Source organism: Sander lucioperca, chromosome 1 (genome assembly GCF_008315115.2).
Source record: "Sander lucioperca isolate FBNREF2018 chromosome 1, SLUC_FBN_1.2, whole genome shotgun sequence".
NCBI classification, from domain to species: Eukaryota; Metazoa; Chordata; class Actinopteri; order Perciformes; family Percidae; genus Sander; species Sander lucioperca.
The window spans coordinates 33,125,501-33,141,276 of NC_050173.1; the positions used below are offsets into that span (position 1 = coordinate 33,125,501).

The 15,776-nt window shown below is 40.2% G+C and overlaps 1 protein-coding gene across 2 annotated transcripts in view; it reads left to right on the plus strand.

Moving 5' to 3' along the window:
- LOC116052434 (protein diaphanous homolog 1) overlaps positions 1 to 15,776 on the plus strand; it is a 102,254-nt gene continuing 86,478 nt past the window's right edge. Inside the window, exon 1 of one of the 2 annotated variants that reach the window (XM_036002670.1) lies at positions 1 to 958. In XM_036002670.1, coding sequence (XP_035858563.1) covers positions 860 to 958 — 99 coding nt within the window. In that variant the 5' untranslated portion in view covers positions 1 to 859. The remainder of the gene's footprint in view (positions 959 to 15,776) is intronic. The other variant, XM_036002669.1, reaches the window with a different exon arrangement.

Consider the following 15,776-nt stretch of genomic DNA (forward strand, 5'->3'; position numbering starts at 1 on the left):
TCATTTTACCGGAGATCTCTAACTCTTTCACGGAGCGATGACCCCTGGATGATCCCTCTGTGCAGTGTTGGCAGAACTGTCTGCTAAATCCTCTCAGGTGTAGCTGCAGAGCGCAGGCTCCTCCCCCAGCCAGCTCTCTCTCTGACCGGACTGTCAGAAGAACAGGAAGACTCCTCTACCGCTAAAGACGTATTCGCTTACCACTGTCATTAGGGGTTAAAAAGTTAACTAAACTTGTAAAGCAGTCATGGAAACTAATTTAGGAGACACAGTCGGGGCAAGTCATCTGTAATACCAACTCGTCGCCCTTGTTGTAGTCGCCGAAACAACTCGTGGAAGTGGGAAGAGCGGAGTTGTTTTCTTTCCACGGAGACTTTACCTACTGTAGTCAGACGAGCTAGCATAGCTAAAGCTAACGGTTAGCTCAGTTACCGCATACTTCGGGACTTAAAATTCAAATCGTTTAAAGCTTCGGTTTGTTTCACATGTGGATACTGGTAGAATACATCCTCGTTTGTATTTTATAAACGCAACAGGTTGTTTTCGTACTTGTCGTCCCGAGGTCTTGGGGCTGTGCTTTGAATTTCCCTCCTTCAGTGATACAGAGAGACGGCTTAGCGAAGGGCTCGGGGTAGTTGGCTTTTTACCAAATCATTAGCAACTTTGTGCTAATTGTAGCTAAGTTAGCAAGGGCTCTAGCTTAGGCCAAAGGGAATTAACAGTTGGCTTTTTCTCAAAGTTAGGAAATACCCTCGGAAGAAACGTTTGCTTTTGTTACGTTTGAGTGTGGGGGAAGATTAGGTAACGTTACCGCCACAGGGTTATTTTGACACCCAAGGAAACGGATTAAGTTATAAATATGGATCCAAACACGGGGAGCTCTGCCTCAGCTGCAGGTCCCAAGAAGGACAAGAAATCGAAGAAGAGCTATGAGGATGGAGATGGGAAAAAGAAATTTGTGAGTATCCCACAGGTTCAACTTGCTGCACCTTTATGATCTGTTTGGTTATGTAGCCTCAAAAGTGTTGCCCCTAACTACACAGATGTTACATTTTCTTCCTCTCAGGTGAAGCTACAAAGCAACAAACTGCCACTATACCTGTAATTACTTTCACGCCCTAAAGCTGTGCACCAGTTGTCAAAATAGCTTGAAATGTTGTCCTGTAGTAATTATGATTTAGGTCAAAGTAAGTGTCAACATAAGAGGAGGTAGCTGCTATCCAACTTTGAAGACTTGTACTGTGCAATAAACCTTAAGTAATGCAGTCCTGACGAATTGCAACAAACAACAATGACTCCCAAACACAAATCAGAAACACTAAAAATTGAAAACATAATAGAATTGTGACAAATGAATGACCTAACTGTATTGTAAGGTGTGGCATTGGCACATGGAATTTTTTGTAGGTGGCTTAATCATGATGACATCATGTGGTTGTGTCAGCATGTGTGATTCAATGTGGTGTCTTGATGGACGCAGAGCAGTAACAGTCACCAGTATGTATGCCTGTCATTAGCCATTGAAAACTGTTGCGTAACATAACTCCTTGGCCATGTCTAGCAACAGGTGAAAACTGATATTGTACACATTGACAAACAGTAACCATAGACGATGCACAGAAGACACATCTGGTCACTGAGCAAACAACCCCCCCCCCCACACACACACACACACACACACACACACACACACACACTACTTTCAGAGGGTTGTCAGGCCCTTTTTGGCTCACACTCAGAAGCCCCCTCGTTTAAACCAAAAGGTGTTTTATATCCTGCTGACATGAATGAACACAAACAGTTTCTTACAACACACATTTACATTTACATACAGAACACGTTCAGGCTTTTTGTTGAGAACTTTTTCATGTAGCTAATACCACTGGGGCATGAGCCCAATGGCATGTAGACTATGCCAAGCAGTAGTGGTAGGAGGTTGTAGTTGGTCTTGTTTCCCGGCATTGTTTTGATGACAAGACACAGTCAGTGGAGTAGGGAAAAGGTGTCCAGGCTGTACTGTAAATGTATGCTCAGTCTTGTGCTTTTTCAGCATTTGAAAACAAAGACAGTAATAGACAATAAAAAAAAATAAAAAAGTAATAAAAGACGTTATTTCAGTAGTGCTATTGTATGCTCAGGTTTAGCTAGGGCTATAAGTAAACATGAGTCACAGTCTGTGACTCACAGACAGAAATCAATTATGCAATGATCTGAGATAACTCTGCATACATGAGTCTGTGTCATTCTGCCTGATAGTGTAAGTGTGTGTGTACACAGCTAGACTGCCCACCTTAGAAGAGCTATGTCCTTTACTTCGGTCCACCACTAACTGAAACTTGAACCCATTCTGACACAGTCAGAGTTCAGAAAGCGGTTAAGGGGTGTAGAATTATGTGTGGCATACTTGATCTACAGTGTGACATTGTCTCTCTCTCAACTATATTGTCTGTGTCATTAACTTCTCTTTGATTTCATCACTCTCCACTTTCCCCTCTTCTCATACAAACCAGTGATAGTCTGGATCAACGGAAGTACATTTCCAGAATAAATGCCAGATAATTGCCCTCCGCTTCCGTTCTCTGTGTGTTGCCATTCTCAAAATCCCCTTTGCTTTGGGAAACAACAACAAACTCTGAGCTAGCAAGCTACACACTGAAAATGGCAAGTTTTGAAGGAATTTCAATTCAAAAGAATTTGGATCGTGCAACAAGAGCCGGCCTGCTTGGTTCTTTTAGGGCATGATTGTAAAGGTTAACAATGAATATGTTTACCACATTTACTATCTAACTGGGACGTTTTGGACCGAGATGAGACGATTGCTATGGACAAAGTACACACTGCGATACACCAGTAAAAGCAAGTATCTATACGTACCTATGGCGTAGATTCAACGCATAACCATAAATCAAGCTTTACATCAACTAGGTTTGGCATTAAGACCAATGCTATGGCTGTTGGCAGCATTAGGCATTTATGACAGATCAACAAAAATCAACAAAATAAGTATATTTATGTTCTGCCCCAATCACGATTCAGTGCATTAAATGTTGCTTAACCCAGCAATACCCTGTAATGTGTATTACTGTACATCTCTACTCGAAAAAAAACATATGCCTGCTGTACTGGTGTGATGTTCCACTGCTGTGTGGACGCATGTCTGTAAGTCTGAGCATGCGTGTGTCTCAGTTTACACACTTAGGTGTTTTTTGAGATATGTAACCTTAACATGATTTGCTGCGCTTACAGGTACCTTTGTTACTGAGCATGATACATGTATTTAGTTTGAAGCCAAAAGCAAGTCATATTGTGCTCCCTGAAGCGCTATCTGTGTTCTTCAGGCCTAGAGAGAAAGGATCAACCTCCATGAATGCTGTTGACATAGACAGGCTGGCTCAACCCAGCAGGCAGACACAGTGTGGATTAGCCAGGGATCACTGCCTTGGACAGTTGTTTGGGATACAAGGTGAATTGTAGATCACAGATTCTGGCTCTGGGACATCTTGTTGCATTTGGCAGGTTATCTGTTTTATTCAGGTGAAATGTTGGCTGAATTCTCTCATGTAGAAGAGGAATTTGTTCAGGCCCTGATAAGGAATATCAGTTATCAAGGAGAAGATAACCCAATATTTAGAGTAAGTTGTGTAATTTAAGCATGTTCTTCTGGGACTTCTGGGACATTTCTCTCAGAGCGTCAATGGTTATTTACTATTTATTGGCATTTCATATTGTCATTTTAATCAATGTGATAATGCCATGGGTTAGATTTTTAGCCATAATTATAACATTATTTTCAGACATTTGAAGCTGTGTCAGAGGATAGCTTGTCTTACATTAAAATTGTACTGTAATTGTAAAGAATATTGCCTATTCTGATACTTGGAAAATTATATTTATTCTCATACAGTATCATTTGTAACTCTTTTTTTTATCTAACTTCCAGCATTAACTGTTAGTTGATGCCATACAGAGATCCCTCAAGCAAGTGTCTAAGCAGCACATATTTATCGCTCTAGTTAAATATTCACAGAGTTAGAAAATATGCTGACTTGCTCATGCATGCAACATCAACCCACAATTTGGGCTGCATTATGATATTGTGAATGTGGTACAATAAAAAATAATACATTTAGAATTGTTTTGTAAATGGATTGTAGCACCCTGAATCAAAATCAAAATGCCAAGTACACAGAGATTCCCAGATTTAGTGTCTTAATACAGAAACATATTGTGATATATTGCCACATTGATTGTTTGGCCCAGTGTGGGAAATTAAAAAAAATATTTAGGGGGCAACTTTTGCCCCCACTGTCTAAAAAATCGGGGCATTTACAAAATGTTGGGCTTGTACCAACATGACTAAATAGTAGGGATGGGACGATATGCTTTTGTCCCGATCCGATTCTTTCACGATACACGGGTGCAGATTCGATTAGTATTGCGATTTTCATTTATTGCGATTCTTGAAGTATTGCGATTCAATAGTATTGCTGTTACGTTCCTATCATGTGTAGGGGTGCACACAAAGAGGACGCAAACAATTAAATAATAAACCCGGGGGAAAGACAAAGGAAAGGCGGAAACGCTTTAAAGTTAACTTAAAAGATTTATTATACAAACTAAAACAACTGAAAACAATCTCCTAATGGAAGACGAATATGACAACCAAAGCAAAACGCCACTGGCTCTCCAGGCTCTGGCTCCACACCGGCTTCCACTGAAGCCCATTCTCTCCCTGCTCAGCCTTTTGCAGCAACTTAATGTCTTAATGTCCTGATTGCCGCTGAACAGCTTCAGCTGTGGGAGTGACGTCACCAGCACACCTGGAGGGAATTACACACAGGCAGAAAACACAGCAAAACAACACGGCACGTAACAATTGCGCATTGCAATTGTTTCCCCTTTAAAGTTGAATAATACACTTTTAGACACAATATATCATGAGACCCATCCAAAAACGAATTGTTTTCTAAAAAGAATGCACATCACGTCAGTCAGTCAGTCTGACATTTATTTTAATTTGTAAAGAAGTACATAACATGTATTTTCTGATTTCGCTCTGTTTGGCTGGAAATGGATATAATGTAGTCGGCGGTACCGTATAAACAGAAAATATTTAGGTGAATCATTGGTAAAAATACATGCACCATGTAGGCTGAATCCGACCTGCGGCCCTTTGCTGCGTGTCATCCCCTTACTGTCTCACCTTTACTCTCTATCTGCACTATCTAATAAAAAAAAAAATTAATAAAAAATTGATTCTGGGGAAAAATGATCGATTAGTAACAGTCATAGACTGTAAAAATAAAGTAACAGCACTGTTAGGTGAGTGTGTGTTAGAGATGGAAATGGAAATTAAATGAATTGGATGAAAATAAAATGGCTTAATGTAGGCTATTGGGATATTGGCCTAAACTGGTAAATATAACTTTTTGCCCCTCGATCAGATTTTTAAAGGTCCCATGACATGGTGCTCTTTGGATGCTTTTATATAGATATATAGTGGTCCCCTAATACTGTATCTGAAGTCTCTTTCCCGAAATTCAGCCTTGGTGCAGAATTACAGCCACTAGAGCCAGTCCCACAATGAGCTTTATTTAGTATGTGCCATTTCTGTGTCTGTAGCTTTAAATGCTATTGAGGAGGAGAGAGGGGGGGGCAAGGTGGAGGGTGAGGGTGTGGCCTTGACCAACTGTCACTTTGCTTGTTGAAAGTCATGTCGTCTCTCTCTCATTGGTGGGCCAAATTCTCTGGGCGGGCAAAGCAGAGAAAGGTGAGGTAACCTTGCTCCTTATGAGCTCATAAGGAGCAGATTCCAGATCGGCCCATCTGAGCTTTCATTTTCTCAAAGGCAGAGCAGGATACCCAGAGCTTGGTTTACACCTATCGCATTTCTTGCCACTGGGGGACCATAGGCAGGCTGGGGGAATGCATATTAATGTTAAAAAACCTCATAAAGTGAAATTTTCATGCCATGGGACCTTTTTAAGGGGCATTCTGAGATTTCTTGGAGAATTTGTACCCTTTGCCCTCCTTTATTTCTGACACTGATTTGTCCCACCCCTTAACTGAAGTAATGCAATTGTATTGCAACTTCTGAGGAAAACCACAATACACGTGTGCAGTCAGTCGCAACAAGAGCAACCAAAAGCAATTAAATTATAGGGCAGTTGTTTCACTTTGTGTTTGTTTGAATTATATGCAGTTTTGAATATGGGGATGGTGCCTAAGTTGTCGCCAGTGGGCACAGGTTTAAGTGTTGAACACAGGTTAACATGTTGGTGTTTATCATGATTAATAGCAAGGATAAGTGCACCTTCCTTCAACCATAACATCTTGTGTGTGCATGTGCCTTTGTGCAGCCGTGCACCTACTTCCTGGGGGAACCACCTCAGCAAGTGCTTAATTTAAAATAAGGCCATGAATTAAGCCAGTCAGAGTCTGACTCAAGTAGAGTAGTTACAAATCGCTTTCTTGCACAGTGGGTTTCTTTTGCCCTCTTATGCATGTCTGTTATTGTCCCCTAAAACACACACACACACACACACACACACACACACACACACACACACACACACACACACACACACACACAGTTTCCTGTTCTCTACATCACAGGAGAAGAAGAGCATACTGTGAGCTGATGAATAGGATGACTGAGTGCCAGCATGAAACTGGAGTGGTTAATGGTCTGCTAGTGGTAGGGGCCTCTTGGTTCAGAGTGAACGGGGAGTATTTTAGAGAGCAAGGCTGAGCAAGGGAAAGCAAGTGAACCATCAGTCAGCAGGGTCCTGGCAGAGAAGGAGAGACAAATTAAGAAGAGAAGAGTGTGTGAAAGAGAATTTAGAAAACAGAAATGCAGATAAGGAGATTAAGAAAGGTAGAAAATGTGCAGTAGTGGGAGTGCAGTCAATGATAACAAGTTACAGGTAGTGTGATGGGTATGTAAAGCTTAAATAACTGAGTTGATTCTTCTGTGGTGGAAATGTTCAACCATGTTGCTCCTGTCGTCACAAGTCAGTAATGTGATTGCAGATGTTGTTTATTAGTCAAAGCTGGTGAGATGTAACTGAGATGCGGACAGAAGTGCAACATTAGTGAAAGTTGTAATGCACAGGGAGCAGGTCTGCCATTGTGATTCAGTGTGGTCCTTTTAAATTGTTAAAAGAGAACTCCGGGCAATTTTTACGTTAATCTTGATCGCTATACTTTTTTGAGTACTGTCTATAGCAAAAACCACGAGGTCATAATCATCACGCTGCAGTCCCGTGTGTATTTGTAACATAAATATCCATTTAGTGGCCCTGTTCATGTTGCACAGACATTTTAATAGCATTTTGAGTCTGTTAAGAGGAACAAAGGCACTCTATAGCTTATGCCCCCATAACTGCCGTTTTAGCTAACGGGAGCTCTGGGCATTAGCTACAGAAGCTCCATGTTGCTAGCACCAATTCGGCTCGTGGTTTTTGCTATAGACAGTACTCAAAAAAGTATAGCGATCAAGATTAACGTAAAAATTGTCCTGAGTTCTCCTTTAACTCAATGAGACATATGATAGATTAACATGCAGAGACTTTCTTCTTAGATGCTTTGGAATTGATTTCTGCTAGCAATTTGAAATGCCTCGCTCACCGTTGTTGTCATTTACTCTCAAGTTAGACTAATATCCTGAATCAGTGATTAGATGAAATAAAGACGCTTGTTGGAATAATCTGCCATGAATGGTACTGATTAACATGCTCTGTCCTTACTGAACTTTATAGATCGACAAGGAACCGCTGCTGGCTCAGCAGAGGGCTGAGTTTGGTTTGTTTTGAGGCCTGTTCTGACTGGATGTTAGAGCTGAGTTGAGTAATAAAAGTGCTGGTACAGGCACACAGAGGAATGCAGAGTCACTACACCACTGAAATTCCATACTTGGAAGAATGGAATCTCACCTTTACCTGTTTGTTGTTTCAGATTTTTTTTATTACAGACTTTACAATGGACTTTGTGAGCCTGTGTCTTCTGATTACAATGCATTTTAAGTGCTTGATGGCTATATAGTTTCGAGACATCTCACAGATGGGTAGTCACTAGGTCCATGTAATGGTGGAGGTCCTAGCATGTTGTTTAGGCAACAAAAAGTCATAATACTTTCAGTGATTATCCCTCCCCCACCGCAAACATAAACGGTGAATTTGCTAGTAACAAGACCGTAACAAAATACCCACTTTAATAGACTTACTCAGACTGCTAAAGAGTTACATTAACCTAAATGTTGTAATCAATTTTTTATCAGGATTGTGAATTTTGTCCCCCATTTCTCACATTGAACTGGCAACATGGAGCTAATGTGTTATGACAAGTGTGAATAAGAGCATTACTGAGACAAAGAACATCTCCCAATATACATACATACAATGTCAGGTATTCTGCTTAAAAAAGACATTCCAACGCGGTATTTATAAACCACTTTTAAAGGATATTCCAGAAAAATTTGACTATATATCTATATTGCAATGTAAAATTTCGGCCTGAGATGATTAGTTGATTTGTCAATAGAATCAACAAATTTGTCAGACATTGTCAGATTAATCGATAATGAAAATGATTTTCAGTTGCAGCCGGCCTAGTAAAATACCACATTTTGTGAGACTCAATCCATATTGTCCATTCTTAGTAACTATTGTACTTTCTGGAAGCTGCTCTCCTGACTTACTGACTGTCTAAACCATGCAGTAACTTTTCTGTATTGTTTCACCATGAACACTTCACAGAAGGCAGAGTTGGTGTTGCTGTTTAATTACTCCAAACCACTGTAACAGCATTCTGCATGCTTAAGGCAGAAGTTGTTTTGTTGTTGCTACTGTCAAGTGTCATACTGTCATTTAATAGGCTAACTGATCATATAAGTTATTTTTAGGCGGCTGTCCAAAGTTAAGTCCTAAAGTGGCAAGTCATGACATCAAACTGACAGGAATGATAAACGATTGTTGAAGAGAGGGTAAGAGAAGAGTTACGTCAGTCGACGGCTAACTTATACGCTGATGAAAAAATGGCAGTGTCACAACTCTCCCTTGTACTTGTCGGATGCTCCAGCTGACTGTGTTGTATTATTTGTGTGTTGTTTTTTGTAACAATCATGTTAGCAGTGTGTCATTCTGCCATGCATGTGTTGTTTAGTGTGATACAGCGAGGCTGTAGGGGAAACGGCATTCTGCTCTCTGCAAGCCATTCTTTGTCATGCTTATTTCCCCTTACTCAGAAAAGAACTTTCAACAAATGCCTGTGTGTACATATGTTGCCTAAAGCTATTGAAAATGTACCAGTCAGTTTCACCTGCTTAGATGTTTGTTGAAGGCCTTTAAGAGGTGTAAAGTCCATTCAGTTAAAAGGGGAAAAACAGGCTAGTCCAGAGTCAGACAGTGGTGTTTATTTTGTTTTGTACACTCTCATAACTTTTACTTTAAAAATAAACTGCCACCCCGGTGCATTTCTGGCACTTTATTGCAAAGTTAGAGAAATGTGGCTCCCCTTTTCAGCAGGGTTTGCCTGTACTTCAGCGGAAGGATATGAAATTATGAAGCAACTAAAACTACTCTGACCCCCTGGGTGTTCACATGCACATTTTGTCAACTGTTAAATCTTACTTCTCCTTTTTACTTTTTTTTTTTTAGTTGCGTTTGTTTACATGTAGCCTACATGCATTTGTGCATGTACACGCATACAGACATGTCAGCACGTCAACCCTATTATTATTTCACAAATTCTGAGAGCTGTGACAGGAAGTTGTGCAAAAATAACGAACAGTATGCTTCCGTATTCGTCCCCATTATTGCTAACCCTTATCTCTTTCCTTCCCTCATTTACATCCATTGTGCAAGCAGGTACCAGTGGTCCACTAAATATGTTTACACATAGCCTGCTCTCAAATCTTTGGAGGCCTGGATGCTTTAGAGGCCTGGATGATGTTAAAATATAGAGCAGGGTTTTATCTTTGGAGCCTAACGGAAAAGGTTGAAACATTCCAGGCTGGAGGTGGATACATCAGAGTAACTACATTACCCTTAGTAAATCAGGACATTGTTTCTGCTGTTGAGTTTTTCAAATTACATTTTTTAACACTTTGAGCACCACAACTTATATTTCATTCACCTCTATTGCCCCCTCATAACCTCATACAATAGAAACCATGGTTGTGTCTGTTGGGAGAAGTAGGCTATGTGACCACACATCTTCTAGTGTAGTGACCTCAGCCCAGTTAGATAGTTCATCAAAACACTTCCTCTGATAATTATGTCGGTCAACAAAATGTAAAAAAAATAGTGATTGTCCATCACAAGTTAGGCTATATATGAAGAAAATCAGAAAATCCTCATATTTGAGAAATTGGGACTATGTGTAACTATTTTTTGCAGATCGTTAAAATAGATAACGATTACATTAAAGAAATACATTAAAAAGTGCGCTACTTTGGGTCTGATACAGTTGCCTCTCTCTGTCACTCTGTAGTCTCATTCAGTGTCCCGCCCACAGATAAAGTTAGATAAAATCCGGAATTTCTTTTTTTTTTTAATTTTTTTTATTTTTCTTTTTTTTATTTTATTTTTTTAGAAGCCATCTTCATTTTGATTTAGGAATTTAATTCTATCGGTTGGTAAATCATGAAAGAGAGATTTGCACTGCACCAAAATACCGTTCATATGTTCTCACCCCTATTAAGATACATCCCTTATCTCCAATTTCAGTTACTTTTATAATACATTTATGATATCACAAAAAATCTGTTTGTGAACACATTGTTTTGTACAATTATGCTAACACGTATTTTGGTCACCCCAATGGCTAGTTTGAACATAATGGCACACATTATTGTAAATGTAAATGCACAGATGTCCGCTTGTTTCAGGCCTGCTTTTTTCACCATGGCACAATGGCCATTTCTACTAAGAGTGTCAGAGAGTAAGAGTTAGGTATATAGCTAGGCCTGTCGCGATAGTCAATAAATTAATTAATCGCACGATAAAAAAAATGAGCTCGATAATTTTTCCAGCCGCGATCATTTCCATTTGCATGCTTGTTTGTTTTCCTTCTCTCTCTCTCTCTCTCTCTCTCTTTCTCTCTCTCTCTCTCTCTACCAAAGAGACTGGATGACCACTCTCGGTTCCCTAGCGTAAAAAGTATATGAGCGATATCCGCTGTGTTACTCGGCGTCCTGTTTTCTCCTTTTCATTCCAAAGCACACAGTTGACAACCTGCAGGTGGAGACAGGCTCGGACATACACGCCACTGTGGACCTGTCTTGCAAGCGGTTTCAGGAAAGTGGCTGCATGTGTCCGACAATGCACAGAGCATTAACTGGTACAAGCCTACAGCTGTCCGCGGATACGGAGTGCGGAAAGTGTGTCAGAGGCTCCCAGACGGTGAACTGAGACTCTGTTACCTGCTTGTCGGTCAACGGTTAATGATCGGTTATTTAATTTCATTGTGCTTTCTTTTGGAAGGCTGGCTGCCAAAAATCGCCTCTTACTAGCTAATAAATTAGCCTGAGATAAACGATAGCTATCAGTAAACAGAAGTGACGTGGTGGCTGGCGTCTGGTGTGTGCGCGCCATTGTTTGTGGGTGTGTGTGGGTGTGTGTGGGTGTCGGCCCGTCCCTGCGAAGCCCCAACCTGCAGACAGCAGAGGAGCAGAAGACAGTAGCTGTACCTTTGCCAAAATGAAGACTGAACTATTTTGATACAAACATTTACTCGCCATGTGGCAGATAGCCACATAGATATAGATATCATTTATTAATTATATATTATTTAAATTTAATATTTAGTGTTTAATAAATAATTGTTAAATGTAGTACAGTACAAATGTAGTAACACTCGACGAATGCTGCAAACATTTGACAGCCAGTACAAATTGCCTGGGAGAACACACAAACTGCCACAAACGGCAATTCCCCAACTGTACAACAGCGTGAAAGACGACATACTAAAGGAGATCAAAGACGTATTGTGGATATTTAAAATGTCTTCCAGTTCCAGTGTTAAATATTCTTTAGAAATACAAGTTTATTGATCTTTGAAAAGGTGTACCTGCATTATTATGCCATTATCATTATATTAGATGAAACGACAATATTATCGTTTATCGCAATCATTTCCGGGGCAATTTATCGTCCAGCAAAATGTGTTATCGTGACAGGCCTATATATAGCCAGTTAATACTCTAAAAGTGGTTAAGATGTGATGGGTGATAGTAAGACATTTACTTAGTTACACCAATGATCATTGTCTGACTTCTACCACAGTGTGCATGCACTTATCCATTATTGATTAAGCATACATGCTTAATCAATAATAAGCATGAATAATATATGAATATGCTTATTAATATGAATAATAATAATAAGCATAAATGAATAAGCTCATGCAGGGGTAATGCTCTCATTCTAGCATTCTTTCTCAGTCAGTCAGCTAGTCAGGGACAGAGGGCATTGTTGTGAAGGGGAGTTACTCAGTATACATGTGCACTAGTGCTCTCTCTGTCACTTGTAATCAGAAAGGTGGATAGACAGACCTGTAGACTGATCATCACAGATATGAATGCTCTTGACTGTGTTACCTATGTTGTGTATGGGGGATTTAGTTAAGACTACAGCGTCAGTCCTCCTCTGTGACTCTCGCCAGTCTCCCACTGAGAGATTACAGCTAATCTCAGACTGCTCTGTGTATCTCAACATCCCGACTGTCGACAGCATGGGCATACGTGTCGCTCTCACAAGTGTGTGTGAGTGTCTGGAGGACAGCTGTCTATTCCTGTAGGAATGGAGCAAGTCGTTAAGACATTAAAGACTGTGGAAGAAATTTAACTGCTGGACACACATGCACACCCTGCAGTGTCCTGGCAAGGAGTGTAGGAAAGTAAGCTTAACCTTTAAGCTGTCAATCACATTATAATCACTATGTGAGCTGATGTATAGCAGAGGCTTTAGTGCCCATATTGCAGTAACAAATAGATGGAGCTGTGTTAATTGCCTAGACATATCCAAGTAATAATAATTTACAGTATACTCTCATATCTCAATCAGCTGTGCTCACAAGCCTGTGATTCATGACATTCAGCTTCTGCCTGAGGTCTTACTGTTGCGGTACACCCAGTAGTGAACAGGGACACACCAAACCCATAAAGAGAGACAGACCTTCATCTGCTCTCCTTCCTTATCTTTGTGCAGTTTAGGCAGTTCTCATTATTTGCAGTGCATGCCTGTCTTAGGTCATAGGTATGTAATGAGCTAGTCGTCGTTGGGCTCTAAGCCACCATAGGAACAAACCCTGCCTCTGTCTCTGTTGATTCAGAAGGCTGCAGTCATCCAGACGAGCAGTCAGTGATGCACGCATATCAGCCAAGTCTCTGTGTGCTTACAGTGGATTGGGTATGTGAGGGAACGAGGGAGGTTGTGAGAATTTGTGTGTGTGGGAGACACTTACCAGTTCTTGTGGTAATGTGGAGGTCAAAGTTTGAGATTTGTGTACAGTATGTGAACTTGTGTTTGTGTGTGAAGGATGTTACTGCGAAGTACGCTGATGGATGCTCCGCTCTGCTTGTGAGCAGACGATGTGTGTAGGTGGAAGAGTTTAAATGGGCTGTGTGGCAGCTTTATCACTTATAAGACTTTGGGCTTCAGGATAGAGCCGTTATTTAAATGACTCTGAAAGGCCTAACGCCCCACTACCAGTTTTTTTTCAATCTGTATTGAAATGACTGTTACAAGTGCAAAGTAAGCTGAGGACTGTAAAGTGTGCAGTCATAAAACAAGTTTGAAGTGCATCTGACTGAAGCATGAAGGAATAGAATATAGTTTATTAACATATAAAATAAAAAACATGCCTTTACAATATTCAGCTAGGCCTGTAACAATTATTAAATACTTGTCTAACTGCATTTTTAACATAATCACGACTATTTTGTATAACCGCAATTAAAGCATTAGTGCATTTTTTAATGAGATTGGTCACACTATTGTTTGGATCCATCATACGCGTTTGCAATACTGGTGTAGCGTCTCCTAACAGTTACGTTAGCTAGCCTATGATACTATGGATTCCTACCAGAGGACGCCCCACCCGCAGTTGCAAGTCCAGTCGGTTTTCGAACGTTAAAAATCCACCAAAGCACCATTACATGTGTTTAAGTAATGTAGTTAGTCCGTCTGTGGTGTTTAATCTACTATGGTGCTTTGTTTAATTAGTAACGTTACCGTAAACCGTAACCGTTTGACGACGCTGTAGCGGCAATGGCCGTCATTCATTAACATTATACGTAGTTCCACGGGGATTTGTGCTTTTATTTTTCTAATCTGTACAACTTGTTTGCTAACTTTAGCCAAGGTCCTAAGGAGTATGACTGTTGATGGTAGTTGTTGATTTGGTTTAGACGTGCCAAATTATAATTTATGTAAGTGATTGTTGGTGGGACTGTTGGCAGCTGTCACTTGTTTCCATAGGCAACTCCAAACATCCTGGGCTGTAGCCGTCTAAAGCCAGAGAAATTAAACACAATCTGTTTTTTGTTTATGATTAGTGCTTTGTTTTTTTTATTGACGGGAATAAATGTTCTATTTTCAATTTTTTTGTTAATTTAAGCAAAAAATACAATGTTTTTTGATAAGGCGTGGTTGACATTGTAGGCTGTGAACCTGCATATCTGGGTAACATAACAGTGATATAACAAAATATGTATCCTAAACTTTAATTTGTGTGAAAAAGTAATAAATAAATAAAAAAATTATTATTTCACTGAAAGAGACAATTATATTGTTAATTGCAATTAATTGTCCAGCAAAATAGTTTTCAGTTCAGTCAGCTGTTTTCTGACGGGAAAATTGCTATTTTATTGCAGACACGACAACCAATTTTGGGACTTACGTTTATTAATTGAATGTTATTCATTTGACATTGAAATGTAAATATTAAAGTTTATTCAGTCAGTTTTAGAAGACAGACAGGGAGGGATGCAAAAAGAGAGTCTTGGCAACAGTGGCCTCCCTTGTTTTAAGTAGAGGTGGGTGGGGGTGGTTGGGGTTTGTGTCTCCATTAACAACAGTAGACCGAGGTCGAGGTGCAGTCATGCAGCAAACATGTCCCACTTGGACTGACATACAATCATAATGTCTCCCACACATAGGCTGGTAGTGCACTCAAATCCACCTTGAGTCAGTAGGTCAGTGAGGCGTGTAGGAGCATTTAAAAGTGCAGCATAAAGAAGTTCATATGTAAAAGAACTGGAAGATGTCCAATTCAGCATGGTGTAGTGAAGATGAGACACTGACCTCTGAGGGTTAGACCTCACAGCCTTGGCAAAATATTGTGTTACTCCTGGTCACAGGTTGCCTGGCAGTTGTAACTAACCTAGCTCGTGTCAACAAGCAGGGATCCTCTGTAAAAGTGACAACAACATCATACCCTGCTCGTTTAGTACAATGCTCAAATAAGCATCTCTAATAGATCAAAAATGGTCATCTCATTTTTTTCAGAGTGACCTCTTAAAAGTGGGAGGAAAGGTTTGTGTGTGTGCAATACGTCACGGTTGTTGGTCATTTCCTGCTGTGTTCATAGAAACTTTAGCTGTGTCTGGGTGTGCCTACTTGTGCTGCTTTCCCCGGTGCGATATCATAAGTACACTCTGTAGCCATGGCAACATTGTAAGCAGTATAATGACAAACACACACACACACACTGCTCTGTAACTCCACAACTTTGAATGTTCAATATGGGGGTTTTCATGTATATAATCTAGATAT